Below are 16,511 nucleotides of genomic sequence, written 5' to 3'. Positions count from 1 at the left end.
ACGTTCAAAAAATCAAACCATCCACATTAACGACCCCCGGGTCTTTTGTGGTCTCTATTGCAAGTTTCTGCTCGAACCTAGGAGTCCGAAGGCACCCAAACCTCTTTTTACTCCAAGGAACCTTCCACCCCAGTGTTTGAACTGACGACCTTCAGATTGCGAGTCCAACCGCCGCCAGCGATTCCACCGGAGTAGGCTTGGTTTGGTGTGTTGTTTGTACTTATGGCATGGAGACAACTCCTACACCTGGAATGACTTAACGGCCTAACAACCAAGGCCGGGACCGACATTTTACTTCCTCATCCGATGGAAGGTTGCAGCAGATGGGAATCGAACCCAGAATCATCACACCTCCAACGTTGTTTTAGACGAAATTGCTTGTTTTCTGTGTAAATTTAGAAGGGATAATTTTAGAAAGTTGAATATTAGCTCTTGTATGATGTAATTTCACCTCAATTAAGACTGAAAGAGCAACATTACACCATAATAGTGGTAAAATTACAATTTTTTTCTGACATAAAAGATGTGCCCCTTCCCAGATGAAATATTACCATGATTTTTTTCTGTGTAGTTTTAAGCTAAAAATTTGTATCAACCAAGTATACAACATTGAAGGGAACGTCCAAAGCATAAGCCTACTACCACTAAATTCATAAATGTGTGTTTTTATACTTTTTGGGGCATTTTACATAGGCGGTCCATTCTGCCCCCCCTAATCGCTTTAGTAACCTTGAAATGCGAACAGCCTCCATTCATCCCAATTTCACCTCAACTCCCAGCATAATCAAAAAGCATCGCATAACTTCCTTACCTCTCCGAAAATTGTCTCAACTCCCCGGAGTAGTCGGTGCCAGTCTCCCCGTTGTAAATATGCTTCTGTACGAGACTGTTAGTGTCCTGCCCCAGGGCCTTTGCTACCGGTTGGAAAAGCCCAAAATCCGACACAAACAAAAACTTTGAAATCTGGATTTTACGTCACAAAAGTTGGGGCTCAGCCTCAACTGCATGAAAAAATCCCAGAAGAAAGCACCCTATGTATACGAAATGCAAATAGTCATAAAAATGTCCAAAGCATTACCCGGCCGGCTACTCACACACACGTACACCCACACACTTGGTGAGAGGATGGCAAATAGACAGACGGCCCAAGGGAATTCGTCCTTCTCCTCTGATGGTGTAGTCTTCACAGAAAGACATGAAAATGACATTTTACGAAGCAGCAGCCGGATTGTCCCTTGGCCATGACTCGGAACCGTGGGCCTTAACCCAAATAACACAACAAAATAAGTACAAGAGTGTCTTGTCCCTCGAGGGGGGAAGAACGGGTTCTATTTTGGGGTTCTTCCAGCTGGAAACTGACGGATTCGTTACCCCCTTAATGTGGGTTAAGGTTCACTAATCTCCAATTACACACGCAGCAGGGTCGTCGTGGGAGCTAATGAGCCAGGGTTGAGACTGCTCGGGGAAGCCATGAGCAAGAAGGAAACGGTTCCAGGGACTTGTCTTGAGATGAAAGAGTCTTGTGGAGCAGTACGGAAGGATTAGTTTTCATTTGCTTGCCTGGGCGATGCAGTTGGTTGTACTTTAAATTGGAGTTCGGAAAGGTAGCTTGAATTTGAAGAGGTTTTTTTTTTAAGTTTCATTTTTGAATATTTTGATAACGTTTTAATGGACCAATAAAGCATCTTATTCTATTACATTACCTACTGACAATCAATTCTTAACAAGTTGAAGTATTGCCGATTTGTTGAACCCTGAAAAAGAGAAAAAAAAATCAATGTAATAATCATTGGAAAAATGGTTAGTTCTATTGAAAAAGAGAAGAATACTTTCACAATCCTTCTGAGAACGATCAGAACAAAGATGAAGTCTACAACTGTGCAACAATGGCATACTGTCGAAATAGGTTTTCTAGTTCAAACAAGCGCAGCCAAAAAAGTTTCAAAATCCATCTTCTATCTGATCTTGTCCAAACAAAAACAGCCTCCCTTCAAATCATCTGGAAAGAAAGAACCATCGAACCAAACTTGAGCCGCAACCAGACAACGAAAAAACAGTAACGCATCTAAACAAGCTCGTCGAACAATCCGAGGAAAAAAAAAGCTCCCCGGCTTTGTACCCACACATATCGGCAAGCTTGCGCTTGATTGCACCGGAAATTGGCCACTCGACCGATGTTTGCGTTTTTCGGGAGGGGCTCAAAAAATGACCTGCTCTAGGATCAAAGCTTTGTTTCGACATTGACCACCTCCGGGTCTTGCAAAGTCAAGACCGGGGCGAAGTCATCATCGGTTGATCGGACCACGTGTCGGCTAAGCCGGCCAAGGGTTGTCCGGAGGGCGTGATGGTTTTTTCTCTCTCTCTATCTCTCAGCGGACCGAGTTTTGATGAGATTTTATATGGGGCCCTGGACTGTGGTCCCCCCCACGGATGCAAAGGACCGAAACGAAACGATTGTCTGGGATTTTGAGGAGCTTTTTGTGTTCGGTTTGAACCTGGAAATGGAGGTACGGTGGGCGTTTGTCATGTTTTCGTCAATTTTTGTTGTGTTGATAAGCTTGTAAATGTCTCCTTAAATCACTTGTAGTTTCTAGCTTCTGACTACTGGATTCTGACTTCTAGCTTCTGGCTTCTGGCCTCTGGTTTCTGACTTCTAGGCTCTGGCTTCTGGTTTCTGATTTCTGTCTTCTGATTTCTGACTTCTAGCTTCTAGCTTCAGACTACCGACTTCTGACTTCTAGCTTCTAGCATCTAGCTTCTACCTTCTGACTTCTAGCTTCTAGCTTCTGACTTCTGACTTGTAGCTTCTAGCTTCTGACTACTGGATTCTGACTTCTAGCTTCTGGCTTCTGGCCTCTGGTTTCTGACTTCTAGGCTCTGGCTTCTGGTTTCTGATTTCTGTCTTCTGATTTCTGACTTCTAGCTTCTAGCTTCAGACTACCGACTTCTGACTTCTAGCTTCTAGCATCTAGCTTCTACCTTCTGACTTCTAGCTTCTAGCTTCTGACTTCTGACTTGTAGCTTCTAGCTTCTGACTACTGGATTCTGACTTCTAGCTTCTGGCTTCTGGCCTCTGGTTTCTGACTTCTAGGCTTTGGGTTCTGGCTTCTGACTTCAGTCTTCTGACCTCTGACTTCTAGGTTCTAGCTTCTGACTTCTGACTTCGAACATCTGGCTTCTGGTTTCTAGCTTCTAGCTTCTGGCTTCTGGCCTCTGGTTTCTGACTTCTAGGCTCTGCCTTCTGGCTTCTGATTTCTGTCTTCTGATTTCTGACTTCTAGCTTCTAGCTTCAGACTACCGACTTCTGACTTCTAGCTTCTAGCTTCTAGCTTCTGACTTCTGGCTTCTGACTTCTAGCTTCTAATTTCTGACTACTGACTTCTAGCTTCTGACTTGTGACTTTTAGCTTCTAGCTTCTGACTACTGGATTCTGACTTCTAGCTTCTAGCTTCTGACTTCTGACTTGTAGCTTCTAGCTTCTGACTACTGGATTCTGACTTCTAGCTTCTGTCTTCTGACTTCTGACTTCTAGCTTCTGACTTTTGACTTCTAACTTCTGGCTTCAGACTTCTTGTTTCTAGCTTTTGACCTCTGGTTTCTGACTTCTAGGCTCTGGTTTCTGGCTTCTGATTTCTGGCTTCTGATCTCTGACTTCTAGCTTCTAGCTTCAGACTACCGACTTCTGACTTCTAGCTTCTAGCTTCTAGCTTCTAGCTTCTAGCTTCTAGCTTCTAGCTTCTAGCTTCTAGCTTCTGACTTCTGGCTTCTGACTTCTAGCTTCTAATTTCTGACTACTGACTTCTAGCTTCTAGCTTTTGACTTCTGACTTTTAGCTTCTGGCTTCAGACAACTGACTTCTGACTTCTAGCTAGAAGCTAGAAGCTAGAGGCTAGAAGTCAGAAGTCAGAAGTTAGAGTTCAGAAGCCAGAAAATAAAAATCAGAAGTTAGAAGCTAGAGGCTAAAAGCTAGAAGTTAGAAGTCAGAAGTCAGAAGCCAGAAGCCAGAAGCTACTGGTTTGGAGAATGACTCTTTTACAAGTTGTTTAAGAGTCGTAAACATTGTGATTAACTTTGTGGATGATTATCGCTTTCATATCAAAATAATAAAATATTCACAAGCCACAATTCATAAAACTTTATTGTATTGACAATATCTCACAGTTTGTTATCTAATTCTCTACCGGCGTTTGCCTCGGCCCATGCGGGAACAGATAGTTGGCCAGCACCGACTTCAACCGTCGCTTGACGGCCACCAGCTCTTTCGAGTCCAAATCCGAGATGGCCCACACATCGGACCCGATCAGCTCGTTCGGAATCAGATCGTGCAACGCCTGGGCGTTCAGATCGTTCCGGATGCTCAACATTCGGAACGGATCCTCACCACCGTTGGTAAAGTGAATGTTGTTGACGTTGGGGCCAACGCCCCGAAGCGGTTGTTGGCCCGCTGCGTTCCATGGTAGATCGACTCGAACATGATCCAATCGCCGAACACGCGCGTACACAGCTCCGAGTACGCGTCAACGGTGACGCGGTTCCCGAACGGCTGCTGGTCCGAATCGGTCGTCAGGAACCAGCCGAATTCGGTGCACTCCTGGTAGAAGATCTGGCGGGCGCCCATCTGGACGAACGGGGAGTACCAGTCGTCGTCGCGAAGCCAGTCGATGAAGGTGGCAGGGTCGATGACGGCACAGTCGTCTTGGGCGTGGAACTTGTTGTTGAACCAGTCGGCGAAGGAGTCCAGCGCGGTTGGCGTGTCGACGCCGGTCAGGTCGTTGCACACTTCGGAAAAGGAGTCCAAGCTGGAAGGTTTGGAGGGGTTAGTTTGGTGTTTTGAGTTCGAGTTACGCAACGTACTTGAGAGTGCCCAACGTGTACAGCTCAATTGAAGTCATCATGGTGATGAAGAAGAACTGCACCTGCAGCCGATCTTCGGTGTCGATTTCGGTGCACAGGTTTAACCTTTCGTGCAGAATCTCCTCTCGTCCGGCATCGATCAGGTTCTGCATCACGTGGAACGCCACGAAGATCTCGTTGTAGCACTCCTGGCTTCCGAAGTCGATCAACGTTTGGCCCCAAGCTTCGGCAAACTCCTGGAAGTCCATCAGCGCGTTGTGCAGTCCACCGGAGGACCAGGCAGCGTCCGCCAGGTGGGGGTAGCGCACCCGGAACCACGTGGCCAGAGATCCACCGTAGCCTACTCCGGACACCAGCACGTGGGCATTTTCGTTGCGCGTAACTTCACGCCTCAGGTAGGTGACAAACTCGGCCAGGTCAGCCAGGATCTGGTCGGTGTTCAGGAAGCGAAGGTTCTCCGTGCTCGTATCGCTGGTCACCCAGCTCTGCCCGTAGAAGCGCGACTCGAACGCAATCACCGCTCCGTGCATCTCGCGGGCCATGTCGTAGATCAGCGACGATTCGTCGACCATGTACGGCTGGATGGGTGCGTTGCCACCGAGCCAGATCAGGATGGGTCCCCCGGGTTGGTAGTAATCGGTGACGGCCAGATAGCGCAGCGTCCACTCGGCCGTGTTTTGCGGGTCGAAGTGATCGATGCGGGTCGTGAAAAAGTTCTCGACTACGATGCGCTTGGAGGGGGTATCTGATGTGGGTTTGCGCGGCGTTTGGGGCATTCCACGAGTCACCAGCTGCTCCAGCAGCCTACGACTAGTTTGCAGGTTGGCTTTTGACTGATTGGTCCGCGGGACGGCGGCGAAGGCCGAGGCTACCAGCAGGGCCACGACGAAAAGAGATCGCATAGTTTGGCTGTTTTCTGTAAATTACAGTTCTTCTTCAGAGATTCAAAAGCTGTATCCAGATCACTTACCTGTTCTCAACTGATTCAACGACTTCGGACCAACTTCCGACGATGTCCGTAACTGACTCAGCTGCCAACAAGCTAATCTACTTCATATTTATACGAGCCATAGATGTTCTAATCTAATCCGATAACTTGACCAGTTTTTACGACCTGCTTCCATTCCTTCAAGTAGCCCAAATTTTGTCCACTTCAAACCCCACTGTGTCTTCACGACGAACCTTCGCAGGCACTCCGGATGTGTGCGTGCGTGGGTGCGTGCGATAAAGACGGGTTTTATGGCCCCGGTTATGGCCGGAAATATTGTGTTTTTTTGCTTGCTTGTCGAAGACAAGCCGATGCATCTGGCGAGGCGACTTGGGTTCGGGTTGGTCAGGGAACAGGGTCGTACGTCAACGGGACGGATTTTTTCTCCTTGTTGGCTTGGAAGCTTGCTGGAGGATGGTAACGGTTGATGGACGATTATGATCGGCGAAGGTTGGCCGTTCCGCAAGAATTGAGGGGATTATTTTAATATGCAAGTCGGCTTTCGGTAGGTCAGAATGGATATTTATGAATATTTTATGGAAGGAAAGAATGATTAATCGAGAATCAGTGAAGGATGTTGATGTGTGTGTTTTTTGGGGTGGTGTTGCTTCGGGATTTTCTGGAAAGGTTGGATTTCATGAATGAATTATTCAGAAAGAACGTTTAAGATTTCATTCAACAGCTTTTTTTGTCGCTCGGTGTAATTGAAAAACAACACTGGATTAAGTAATGCACGATTCAGCTGCTCCGGGTTGATTTCCAAATTTATCACCACGATGACAACGTTATCAGTCCACCGGACATGTCATAAGACCGGCGGTGCGTAGTATTGAACGTGATCTACTAATCAGGCGTTGGATGTTCCGAATTGCAATAAATTGAGCTATCATAAACTTGAATTTGACCAGCTCATCGGACAAGATAGCAGCGCGCTATGAAATGTATAAATACCAAGTAGATTAGTGCAAGTCGATTGAATAGCTGTAGACTTCCTTGGAAGTAGATCTGGATTAGTTGAATCGTCAAAGAGAGCAGGTAAGACATTGAAGCTGAAACTTGACAAGACCTAACGCCCTCTTCCCCGTCCAGAAACCATGCGACCACTGTTTGTCGCCACCCTGGCCCTGCTTGTGGCAGCGGCCTTCGCCGGCGTCCCGCGGTCCGCTACGTCCAGCCGCAACGTGCCCACCAGCCGTAAGATCATGGAGCACATGATCACCCGGGGATTGGTCCAGAACGCACCGAAGCCCACCGCCACCTCACCCAATCCGGCCATCGTGATCGAGAACTTCTTCACGACCCGCATTGATCACTTCAACGCGCAGAACACGGACGAGTGGACGCTGCGCTACCTGGCCGTCACCGATTGGTACCAGCCGGGGGGACCGATTCTGATCTGGCTCGGCGGCTACATGCCCATCCAGCCGTACATGGTCGACGAATCGTCGCTGATCTACGACATGGCCCGCGAGATGCACGGAGCGGTGTATGCTTTCGAGACTCGATACTTCGGACAGAGCTGGATCACCGAGTAGGTTACGGTTGGGTTTTGGTCAGTTAGTGTGGATATTATCGTAACTTGGGTCTTTCAGGGATGTGAGCACGGAGAACCTCCGCTTCCTGAACGCCGATCAGGTCCTGGCTGACCTGGCCGAGTTTGTCGCCTACCTGAAGCGTGACGTTCTGCGTAACGAGTACGCCCACGTGCTGGTGTCCGGAGTAGGCTACGGTGGATCTCTGGCCACGTGGTTCCGAGTGCGTTACCCACACCTGTCGGATGCGGCTTGGTCTTCCAGTGGAGTGCACAACGCCCTGGTTGACTTCCAGGAGTTCGCTGAGGATTGGGGCCAAACGCTGATCGACTTCGGAAGCCAGGAGTGCTACAACGAGATCTTCGTGGCGTTCAACGTGATGCAGAACCTCATCGATGCCGGACGGGAGGATATCCTGTACGAGAGACTGGACCTGTGCGACGAGATCGACACCGAAGATCGTCTGGAAGTGTCGTTCTTCTTCCTGACCATGATGAGCTCGGTTGAGTTCAGCACTCTGTCAACTGGAAAGTAAGAACCGCACCATAACCTCATAAAGACACAACTGTAACCCCCAAAATTTCCCCTACCTAGCTTGACGGCCTTCGCCGACGTGTGCAACGACATCACCGGAGTCGACATGCCAACCGCGCTGGACGCCTTCGCCGACTGGTTCAACAACAAGCTGCACGCCGACGATGACTGTGCCGAGGCGGATCCGGAAGTGTTCATCGACTGGCTGCGCGAGGACGACTGGGAGTCTGAGTGGGTCCAGAAGGGCGCCCGTCAGCTGTTCTACCAGGAGTGCACCGAGCTGGGACTGTTCATGACCACCGATTCGGACCTGCAGCCGTTCGGCAACCGCGTCGGGCTGGACATGTGGACGGATCTGTGCCAGGAGGTGTTTGGTGAATGGATCACGTTCGAGTCGATCTACTACGCGACCCAGCGGTCCAACAACCGCTTTGGAGCGCTGAACCCGCGTGTAAACTTCATCCACTTTACCAACGGAGCGGAGAATCCCATCCGAAGGGTCGCCATCTTGAACGACCTGAACCCGGAGGCGTTGTCCGATGTTATCCCGAACGAGATGTTCGGTTCCGACACGAGATACATCAGCGTGAACGATTCCGAGGAGCTGCAGGCCGTCAAGCGCCGGCTGAAGGCGCTGCTGAGCTACTACCTGTTCCCGCACGGACCCAGGGAAACTCCAGTTGAGAATTGACACAGCTTGTGAGAGTTCGTAAAGGTATGCTTCAATAAAGCAAATAAAACCATTACTTGGTACAACATTGTTCCAATATCCCACTTACAAGCTGATTCTGGTAACTTCAACACCCAGGATCAAACGACCCCAGTTGTAAATATGCATGTTTTGGTCCCCCCGAACAAAAGCACTTCCTCCCACTCCCAAAATCATGCTGATAAACAAGCAACACGTGCCCAACCCTAACCACCATCCTTCCCCGGGACCAAAAAGGCCCAAGCTCCACCACTCCGTACCGTATGCTAATTCCCACGCCAAAGACGCCAACGCCGGCGACAGCTGGGAGGCGATATGAGGGAAAGGAGACGTCTGCTAATAGCCCCCATTGAAAAGTTCCCGTCGATAATTTGTTTGACAACAACTTCGTCCTGGGATTGAACCCCGCAGGCCTCGCCTGGTTACTCCGTTTGCCAAGTGATCAATCTTAACAAATCCTTTGCAAACAAGGCCGAGACCTTCTCCTTATTATACGACCTGCCGGTTCCCGAAAGGGGAGCAACATGCTGCAGCTTCGACATCGTCGTATTGCAGGCATCCCTAGCTACTACTATGACGAAAACAGGTCCGTTACCCCCCTCCCTCAACTGGGATCAGCGTGTTGTGTTCACTGTTTGGTGTTTGAGTTTCGCCAAAGATTTCGACACTGAGCCCGCCGATTTTCCCGGAACCTCGCTGTGAGGGTCGTCCACATCAAACAGTAGCGAAAATCTTTAGGCGTGGTCATGCGTACGGAATTTCCGGTGAAACTAAGTAGAAGGCGCGACAAGTGAGGTCACAAAGTGGTGGAAGAAGCGTTTATGAATAAAAAACGGAGCAATGTTTTCAATTTTCCGAGGGTTCTGAGGACCCGTTTGGGGGAAGCATAACGAAATTTAATCAAAGGGAAAAGAATCACGAGCTTTTAGAAGGATCTATTGAGGGTGAGGAAGTGCGTTGAGAGAAGACATTTTTAATAATTTCAACCAGTTTGTGGCCATATTTCTTATTGCCATAGAACCTATTACACCGACGAACAACATTTCTGGGCAGGATCAACTCGACGTGCACTTTGATTTTTTCAAACAATAATTAGACAGGGCCGAATTGTTGTGACATTGATAGGAATTTTTTTTCCCAATATTTTTAAGCTAATAAAGCTTGTCTCAAGATTTATATTTTTGAACATGTTCTGAGTTATGCTCACAATTTGTAATAACTGCTTTCCAAAATGTTTGCTTTAACAATGTTTTAGAGATAAAAATAACTTTTAAAAAACATAAATTTATTTAGCATTTCTCTATACTGCCAACCGTCGAAAAAATAGCTAATATGCCATTTGGCCAAAATTGAGCTTATTGCGCTAACTTGTACCATGTTGTCTAAATAATCCCCTGAAACTTGATTTTTTTTCAAAATAATGCTTTTAAGGCCTTGCAGTTTCAAAAAACTAAAGGGCTAGTATGCCAAATAAATGAAATATTGGCTAGTATCCAATTACAGTGGATTTTTAATATATGAAATGATTATTTCATGAATATTTTGACTTGAGACTTGAAAAAAATTACTACACGTTATCTGATACTAATTTGGATACATGGGGTGAATAGGGACAGCTATTCTAGCCATGCTGAAAATTAATAAAAATGCAGGCTCAACACAACGTAAAAAGAGCACTGATTTCAAATACACCAGGAACTGCTATAAAAATTTCGACTGTAGTCCCGAATCACCCCAGTTGAGGGTAATGGCTAGTTTTCGGTACAAAACAAAACAATGTTATCGCTTTAAAGATGCAAATTTCACATTTGAATAATTGTAATGCCTCTTATATTGGTACTAGCTTGTAAAGGAAAATACAATTGTTGAAATAAAAACAAGATATTTTTAGGTTTCATTTTGACGACTTTGCCGTAAGGTGCTGATCGCGAGCTTCAGGTTCCAGTTACGTTATTACTTCTCAAATTTTAGTGAATTCGAAGTACAGTCATCCCACATATTCGGAACACCCACAAATTCGGAACACTTTTATGATAATTTGTCAATAGCATGCCAAAAGTAGCTTTTCTGTCGACCTTACTATTTTTAGAACCTTCATTTGGACATTATCTTGCTATTTCACTAGTAAAAGTTGCTTTTTTGAACAAAAAACTTCATTCCATGATTATTTTGTCCAGAGCAGCAAAACACTGCCTCCAAATGGCCTGTTTCATAATTGTGGGATGTTATTGTGCCTCCCACAATTGTGGAACACCTGAATTTAACTGATATTTTCACAAAAAAGTTATCAAACCATGTATAAAACATCACTAAGCTTGAGTTTCATTGGTTTCAGTGTGTGAAGTCATTATTTGGTAATAAATATGTACTCCTGGAGAGATCCAAAGTTTGTTTACATTCGTAAGAAAAAAGTGTTCCGAATTTGTGGATTTCAAGGGTCAAAGTAATTCTTCAAAAACTTCATATAAAAGTTAAAATTTGCAGATGTTCGATACAGCATTCGAAAGATCGCAAGAAAAGCTTTCAAATGAAGGCAAAAGCGAATCATTAAGTTCAATTATCGATTTGCTATGATTTTTTGAACATTGGCCGATCTGGAAACCGTTCCGAATATGTGGGATGACTGTAATTATACAACAAAACACAAAACCGTGTTTTACTCGAAACAGCAGTCATGGCATAATAGCCAAATTTTCAATGATGGGCCAACAATTATTTGTTGTATTTTTGAATTTTTAAATTTAATACTGTCAGGGCCGTCAGGGCAATTCCAAACAAATTAACTGTATTTTTTTAAGCGAAATCTTTCCATACAAAAACGTCTTCTTAAAATTGCTAGTAACTCGTCAGGGTTGACTCGGATCGTTTTGCGGCCTTCGACAAAGTTTTTTGTCATACAATTTTAAGAATCTCACACTTGACAATGATCCGACACATTTTACGCCACCCAATAGCGAATCTTAAACCTTAACCGAATTGTCACAAAATGGCACATTCCCTTTTTTTGCCTTCCTCACGTTACTGAGGAAAGGCCAAATCACTCGAAAAATGAACTTCTCAATTAGACCTCCTAGACCAATCTTCATGTATACCTATCGACTCAGAATCACATTCTGAGCAAATGTCTGTGTGTGTGGTGGGATGTTGATCAAAAAATTGTCACTTGATTATCTCGACATTGGCTGAACCGATTTTGTCCGTTTTGGCGTCAACCGATCCGTCTTGGGATCCCATAAGCCGCTATTAAAAATTTTACAGTTTAGTAAATTACTTCAAAAAGTATTCTAAAAAACAATTTTAACAAAAGTCCGGAAGATTGTAAAAAGGGTGGTTTTTGTAAGAAAACCCGTCATGCTATACATTTTCAGAAAGGTATTTAAAAAACGCGTCCAAGACATTGAAGATCTGATAAATTTATCAAAAGTTATAAGCACTTAAGTGCTTTTTATACGCTTTTTGGAGGCCGGATCTCAGATATGTTGATGAAAACGTTGTCCGGATCTCGAAAGAGCTTTTCAACGCGTCGAAAACATTGAAGATCTGACAACCCTATCAAAAGTTATAAGCACTTAAGTGTTATTTACGCACTTTTTCGAGGCCGGATCTCAGATATTTTGACGGAAACGTTGTCCGGATCTCTCATGCGACCTATCGTAGGATGGGTATTCAAAAGACCTTTCTAACGCGTCCAAAACATTGAAGATCTGACAAACCTATCAGAAGTTATAAGCACTTAAGTGTAATTTACGCACCCTTTAAATGTTAAGAAGGCGCCAACCACGTAAGAGTGGATTAAGTATCGTTTTACCTAAAGAATCATGCCAGGGGATATCTCTTACGATTTTCCAAAATTTTCAATTAAAAAAAGGTTAGACTCTATTTTTTATTGCATCTTTCACTGCAAAAGGAAAATAAATTTAAAAAATCTTTGAGTAAAAAATAAAAAAAATCAGCGCTAGTAACATTTAAGGTTTTATGTAAGCAATACAAGCATATTTAGGCCGAATGAGGGTTTCACAACCATGATAAAATCTGTATGTTCAAAAATGTTACTAGGGAGTATTATACTTTAATACTTTTAAATGCAAAACTCGGATTTGGAACCAAATAGTACTTTACAGAATTTCGTGTAAGGCGCTGCGATTTCAAAGTAAATTCATATACATCTGGAAGTTTAGTACAATTCGAGTGCTCACCGAATAACATCATATTCTTTGTTTATATTTCTGTTTGTATCTGTACCACAACCTCAGTAACCAGAGGCCCATTCCTCAATGTTTCTGAGGAGCAATTCCAGCCCAAAACACGATTTTTTTGGGTATTTTTTTCTCGAGCCTCTCCGATTTAAATGAAACTATGTACTACCAAATAAATAAAATGAAAAATTCTGTTTTCAGAGTAATTATCTTACATCGGTAAGCCCATACTTACAGTTGTGTAACATCTTGAGCTATTTTAACAAAAATATTGAAGGAAACAAATCATGGGCCGAGGGACAAAAACTTCAAAACATATTTGCAACGGCCTAATAATTGAACACGTAAAAAAACCATCAAAATGAAAAAAAAAAATAAGACAGCACTTCTATCCGCGGCCTTGCCCATCTCCCACACCAACCTCAAAAAAAGGAAGTAACAAGGATCAAATTTTGCTACAACCATTTTCCATTTGCCCAAACACAACGTCAACGTTCTGCTTGACGCAATCCAACACCACATCTGACGCGCCGTCGTCATCATCGTCCCGGCTGGTGTCCATCAACCTCCAAAACGCATTTCTATTGTTTCACCGAAATGTGCTTTTCTTCCCCTGAAGGAAAAAGTTAGTCCATCCTCGTCACCCAAGAAGAGTGCACGGCGTGTAAAACTTTGCAATATAAAATCACTTTGTCACGACAGCAACAACCAACGACATCGGTATCGAATTGAATGTTGTTCCAGCGCTCCTTCGATGGGAATCGCTGCAAAACTTGGTCTGCCCGACCAAGTTGCAGGTTCCCATGGTAATGACGTTCCCAGACTCAACCCCGGAAAAGTACAATTCGCAATAAAATTGAAGGTGGCAGCCGTTCATCCTTCTTCCTGTTGGGTGTAACGAATTTATCCCGTGCGGAAGTTGGGTCCGGAATTTTCCGCACCAAATGACGACCTTCGGATCGACGCGACGGCGTCATTCCACAAAGTCGCACAAGTGACGAATTTGTAGCTTACACCAAGGAATGCAACTCTTTCGCGTGGGGGGGAGGGGGTCCGATGGGAATCCGGGAGTTCTGGGGAAAAGTGGAGGGGGAAAACACAACACAAGAAACAATCAGTCGTCTGTCGTCAGTGTGCATTTCAAACAGGAATTAGTCTTGGTGGAAGCGGTGTGTCAAGCTTAGAAAAAAGGGAAAAGTTTAAAAGTTTCGAAAAGATGAATACATGACAGTTTGAAAAATGAGTTCTTGAAATGATTAATTCAACATTTCAATAGTTCAACATTTGTCCAGTTCAACACTGGAACAGTTCAACATTTGAGCAGTTCAACACTTGTCCAGTTCACCATATGATCAGTTTACCACTTGAACAGTTCAACTTTTCAATAGTTCAACATTTGAACAGTTCAACACTGGAACAGTTCATTTGAACAGTTCAACACTTGTCCAGTTCAACATTTGAACAGTTCAACATTCGAACAATTCAACATTTGAACACATTAACATTTGAACACATTAACATTTGAACAGTTGAACATTTGAACAGTTCAACATTTGAACAGTTCAACACTTGTCCAGTTCAACATTTGTACAATTCAACATTTGAACAGTTAAACATTTGAACAGTTCAACATTTGAACAGTTCAACATTCGAACAATTCAACACTTAACAATTGAACAGTTCACCACTTGAACAGTTCACCACTTGAACAGTTTACCACTTGAACAGTTCAACATTTGAACAGTTCAACATTTGAACAGTTCAACATTTGAACAGTTCAACATTTAAACAGTTCAACATTTGAACACTTCAACATTTGAGCAGTTCCACATTTGAACAGTTCAACATTTGTACAGTTCATCACTTGGTTTGGCACTGTGTTCTTTCGATGTTTAAAGCAGTAATTAATTTTACTGAAAAATCTTCAAATGTTGTCTTCCTAATTCTTCACCGTCCTTCCAGCAAGACTAACGACCGGGACTGTCGGGGAGGGGCGTAAATTTATGGTAAAGTTAAATTGAAATTTTCACTCACTGGGGTAAAAGTTTTGCGTACGCGTTCGCAACACCCACACCCAGAATCTCGATGCTCCCACAAAAGGAAAGTTACTTGAGGGACTTTCTTCGAAGATCCGTTCCTTCTTGGGTAAGGGTTGAGAGCGCAGCTGTAATTCGTGCCAAACCAAGTGCATCCGCTCATCATCGCCCCATCCTGAGCGGCATCAGCAACTTTATATCTGGTGGAACCAAATCGATTCAAGTTCGACAATTGGTGCCGGGCTGCGGTGCAGGGAACGCGTGGATTTGTGTGCCGACACGTGGCGTGGCGGCGGCAAGTTGGTAATCGAGAACCGGGAAGTTGTTTACTCGGAATCCGTCTTCTGCCGAGTTACATCACTTCGACCGACAATTGAAGCTGGGGAAGGGATAAAGTTTGTCCTTGGATGCTTCTTGTGATGAGTTGAGATGGAGAAGTTGTGTTGAAAAGTGAGGATTTAATGAAGTTGATTCTTTTTGACGTCAAAACCCGTGTAAAAAACAACCATTTGTTTAAAATTTACTGTACGGTTTTAAATTATACATTATGTAGTTACTTCCTTTGCTTAACTTACCTGACCGGCAGCAAAATTTTGGAAAGGTTTTAAAAATTTGGAAATGGTTGCCAATAAACCATAACCAAGTTATTACTGTTTGTCTTATGGTTAGTAAGTTGTCTCAATAATTTTCGACAAAGAGTTGTCATTAAAATCAAGAAATAGAAGTTTTAAAAATCTAAACTATTAGGTAATTTGAAGTACCATTAAAACTGGACTATTTTCAATATTACTGAACTGTACATTTTATGGTAGTTGTATGGTGATCATTTGCTAAATAATGCTTGGACCATATCAACAACCACTCGTTTACCGAGAAATGGATCAAACAACAGAACGACCAACTTTCTTCAAAAAAATAAAATACCAGGAAACAAATTTGTATGCAAACTCCAAGACAACAGACGGCTTGAAAGCAACGCCTCAATTTGGTGTAAGTGTTTCTGCAAACTTCTCGTTATGTGTCTTTTAAGATTGTTTCTGCCTCCTCTTACTTCAGTTTCTTTTCGCACCCGTTGGAAAACCCACATTTCAGTGGTTGGGAAGCAATAAAGGAAACTTTAAATTTAATTTGATTGTTTTCCTGCAAATATGAGCATTTTTTCCTTAAAGAAAAAAAAACTTTTTCGCTCCGCTAAGAATTGGGCCAAACCAGCCAATGCTCGTTCATCCAATTAAACGCTATTACAGACCCATAAAGAGTCGCTTTATGTTTGCCGGAACGAATTTTCTACTGCAGGAGGCTGCAGGCTTTTCCCACGAACGAATCACGCGATCTGGTTCGTCTTGAAACGGCCTCTGGGGAAATTTGCGAAGAAGGGCCCTTGTTGGAAGGAATGTTGATGTAAAGCATGGATTTTGAAAAGTTTCTCTGTTTTAAAATTTTCAATGTTGCGTTTAGATTTTGCGTAGCCCAGTATTTTTCTTTTTTGAAGCGAACATGGTGTTGGATTTTTATTCAGCGAAGAAAAATCCAAAATATATGTTTTGAAATATGTTATTTTTCAAATTCAAGTTGAGTGTACTACAAGAATTGTTTTACTTCATTAAAACCTGTGTTTTTTTTAGTTTTTGAGGTTTTGATTACGGCTTTTTGAGATAGTAG

The 16,511-nt window shown here is 43.8% G+C and overlaps 3 protein-coding genes across 5 annotated transcripts in view; 1 reads left to right on the top strand and 2 right to left on the bottom strand.

Moving 5' to 3' along the window:
* Positions 1–16,511, bottom strand: part of LOC6038075 — a 554,342-nt gene that overhangs the window by 388,325 nt on the left and 149,506 nt on the right. The window contains exon 3 of one of the 3 annotated variants that reach the window (XM_038257659.1): positions 1,704–1,754. The exons of the other annotated variants lie outside the window; for them this stretch is intronic. The gene's annotated coding sequence lies outside the window, so the exon portion shown is untranslated. The remainder of the gene's footprint in view (positions 1–1,703; positions 1,755–16,511) is intronic. 3 annotated transcript variants of the gene reach the window in all.
* LOC6038069 (putative serine protease K12H4.7) lies at positions 4,121–5,881 on the bottom strand. The gene is given in 4 exon segments (XM_038257662.1): positions 4,121–4,420; positions 4,423–4,799; positions 4,855–5,770; positions 5,825–5,881. Coding segments are annotated over 3 exon segments (1,530 nt in total). The 5' UTR covers positions 5,757–5,770; positions 5,825–5,881; the 3' UTR covers positions 4,121–4,169.
* Positions 6,797–8,654, top strand: LOC6038068 (putative serine protease K12H4.7). The gene is made up of 4 exons (XM_001847859.2): positions 6,797–6,877; positions 6,932–7,373; positions 7,435–7,905; positions 7,969–8,654. The coding sequence occupies exons 2-4, from the start codon at positions 6,937–6,939 to the stop codon at positions 8,597–8,599; spliced, it is 1,539 nt and encodes a 512-aa protein (XP_001847911.1). The 5' UTR covers positions 6,797–6,877; positions 6,932–6,936; the 3' UTR covers positions 8,600–8,654.

Source organism: Culex quinquefasciatus, chromosome 2 (assembly GCF_015732765.1).
Source record: "Culex quinquefasciatus strain JHB chromosome 2, VPISU_Cqui_1.0_pri_paternal, whole genome shotgun sequence".
NCBI classification, from domain to species: Eukaryota; Metazoa; Arthropoda; class Insecta; order Diptera; family Culicidae; genus Culex; species Culex quinquefasciatus.
Note: the sequence above shows the minus strand (reverse complement) of the source record. Positions and strands in the feature narration are given on the sequence as shown.

What these genes read in the sequence shown, in the direction of transcription:
- LOC6038068 (XM_001847859.2), top strand. Translation starts at nt 6,937, where the DNA reads ATGCGACCACTGTTTGTCGCCACCCTGGCCCTGCTTGTGGCAGCGGCC. An exon ending in GGACAGAGCTGGATCACCGA is followed by an intron (nt 7,374 to 7,434) that starts GTAGGTTACGGT and finishes TGGGTCTTTCAG; the next exon opens with GGATGTGAGCACGGAGAACC. An exon ending in AGCACTCTGTCAACTGGAAA is followed by an intron (nt 7,906 to 7,968) that starts GTAAGAACCGCA and finishes TCCCCTACCTAG; the next exon opens with CTTGACGGCCTTCGCCGACG.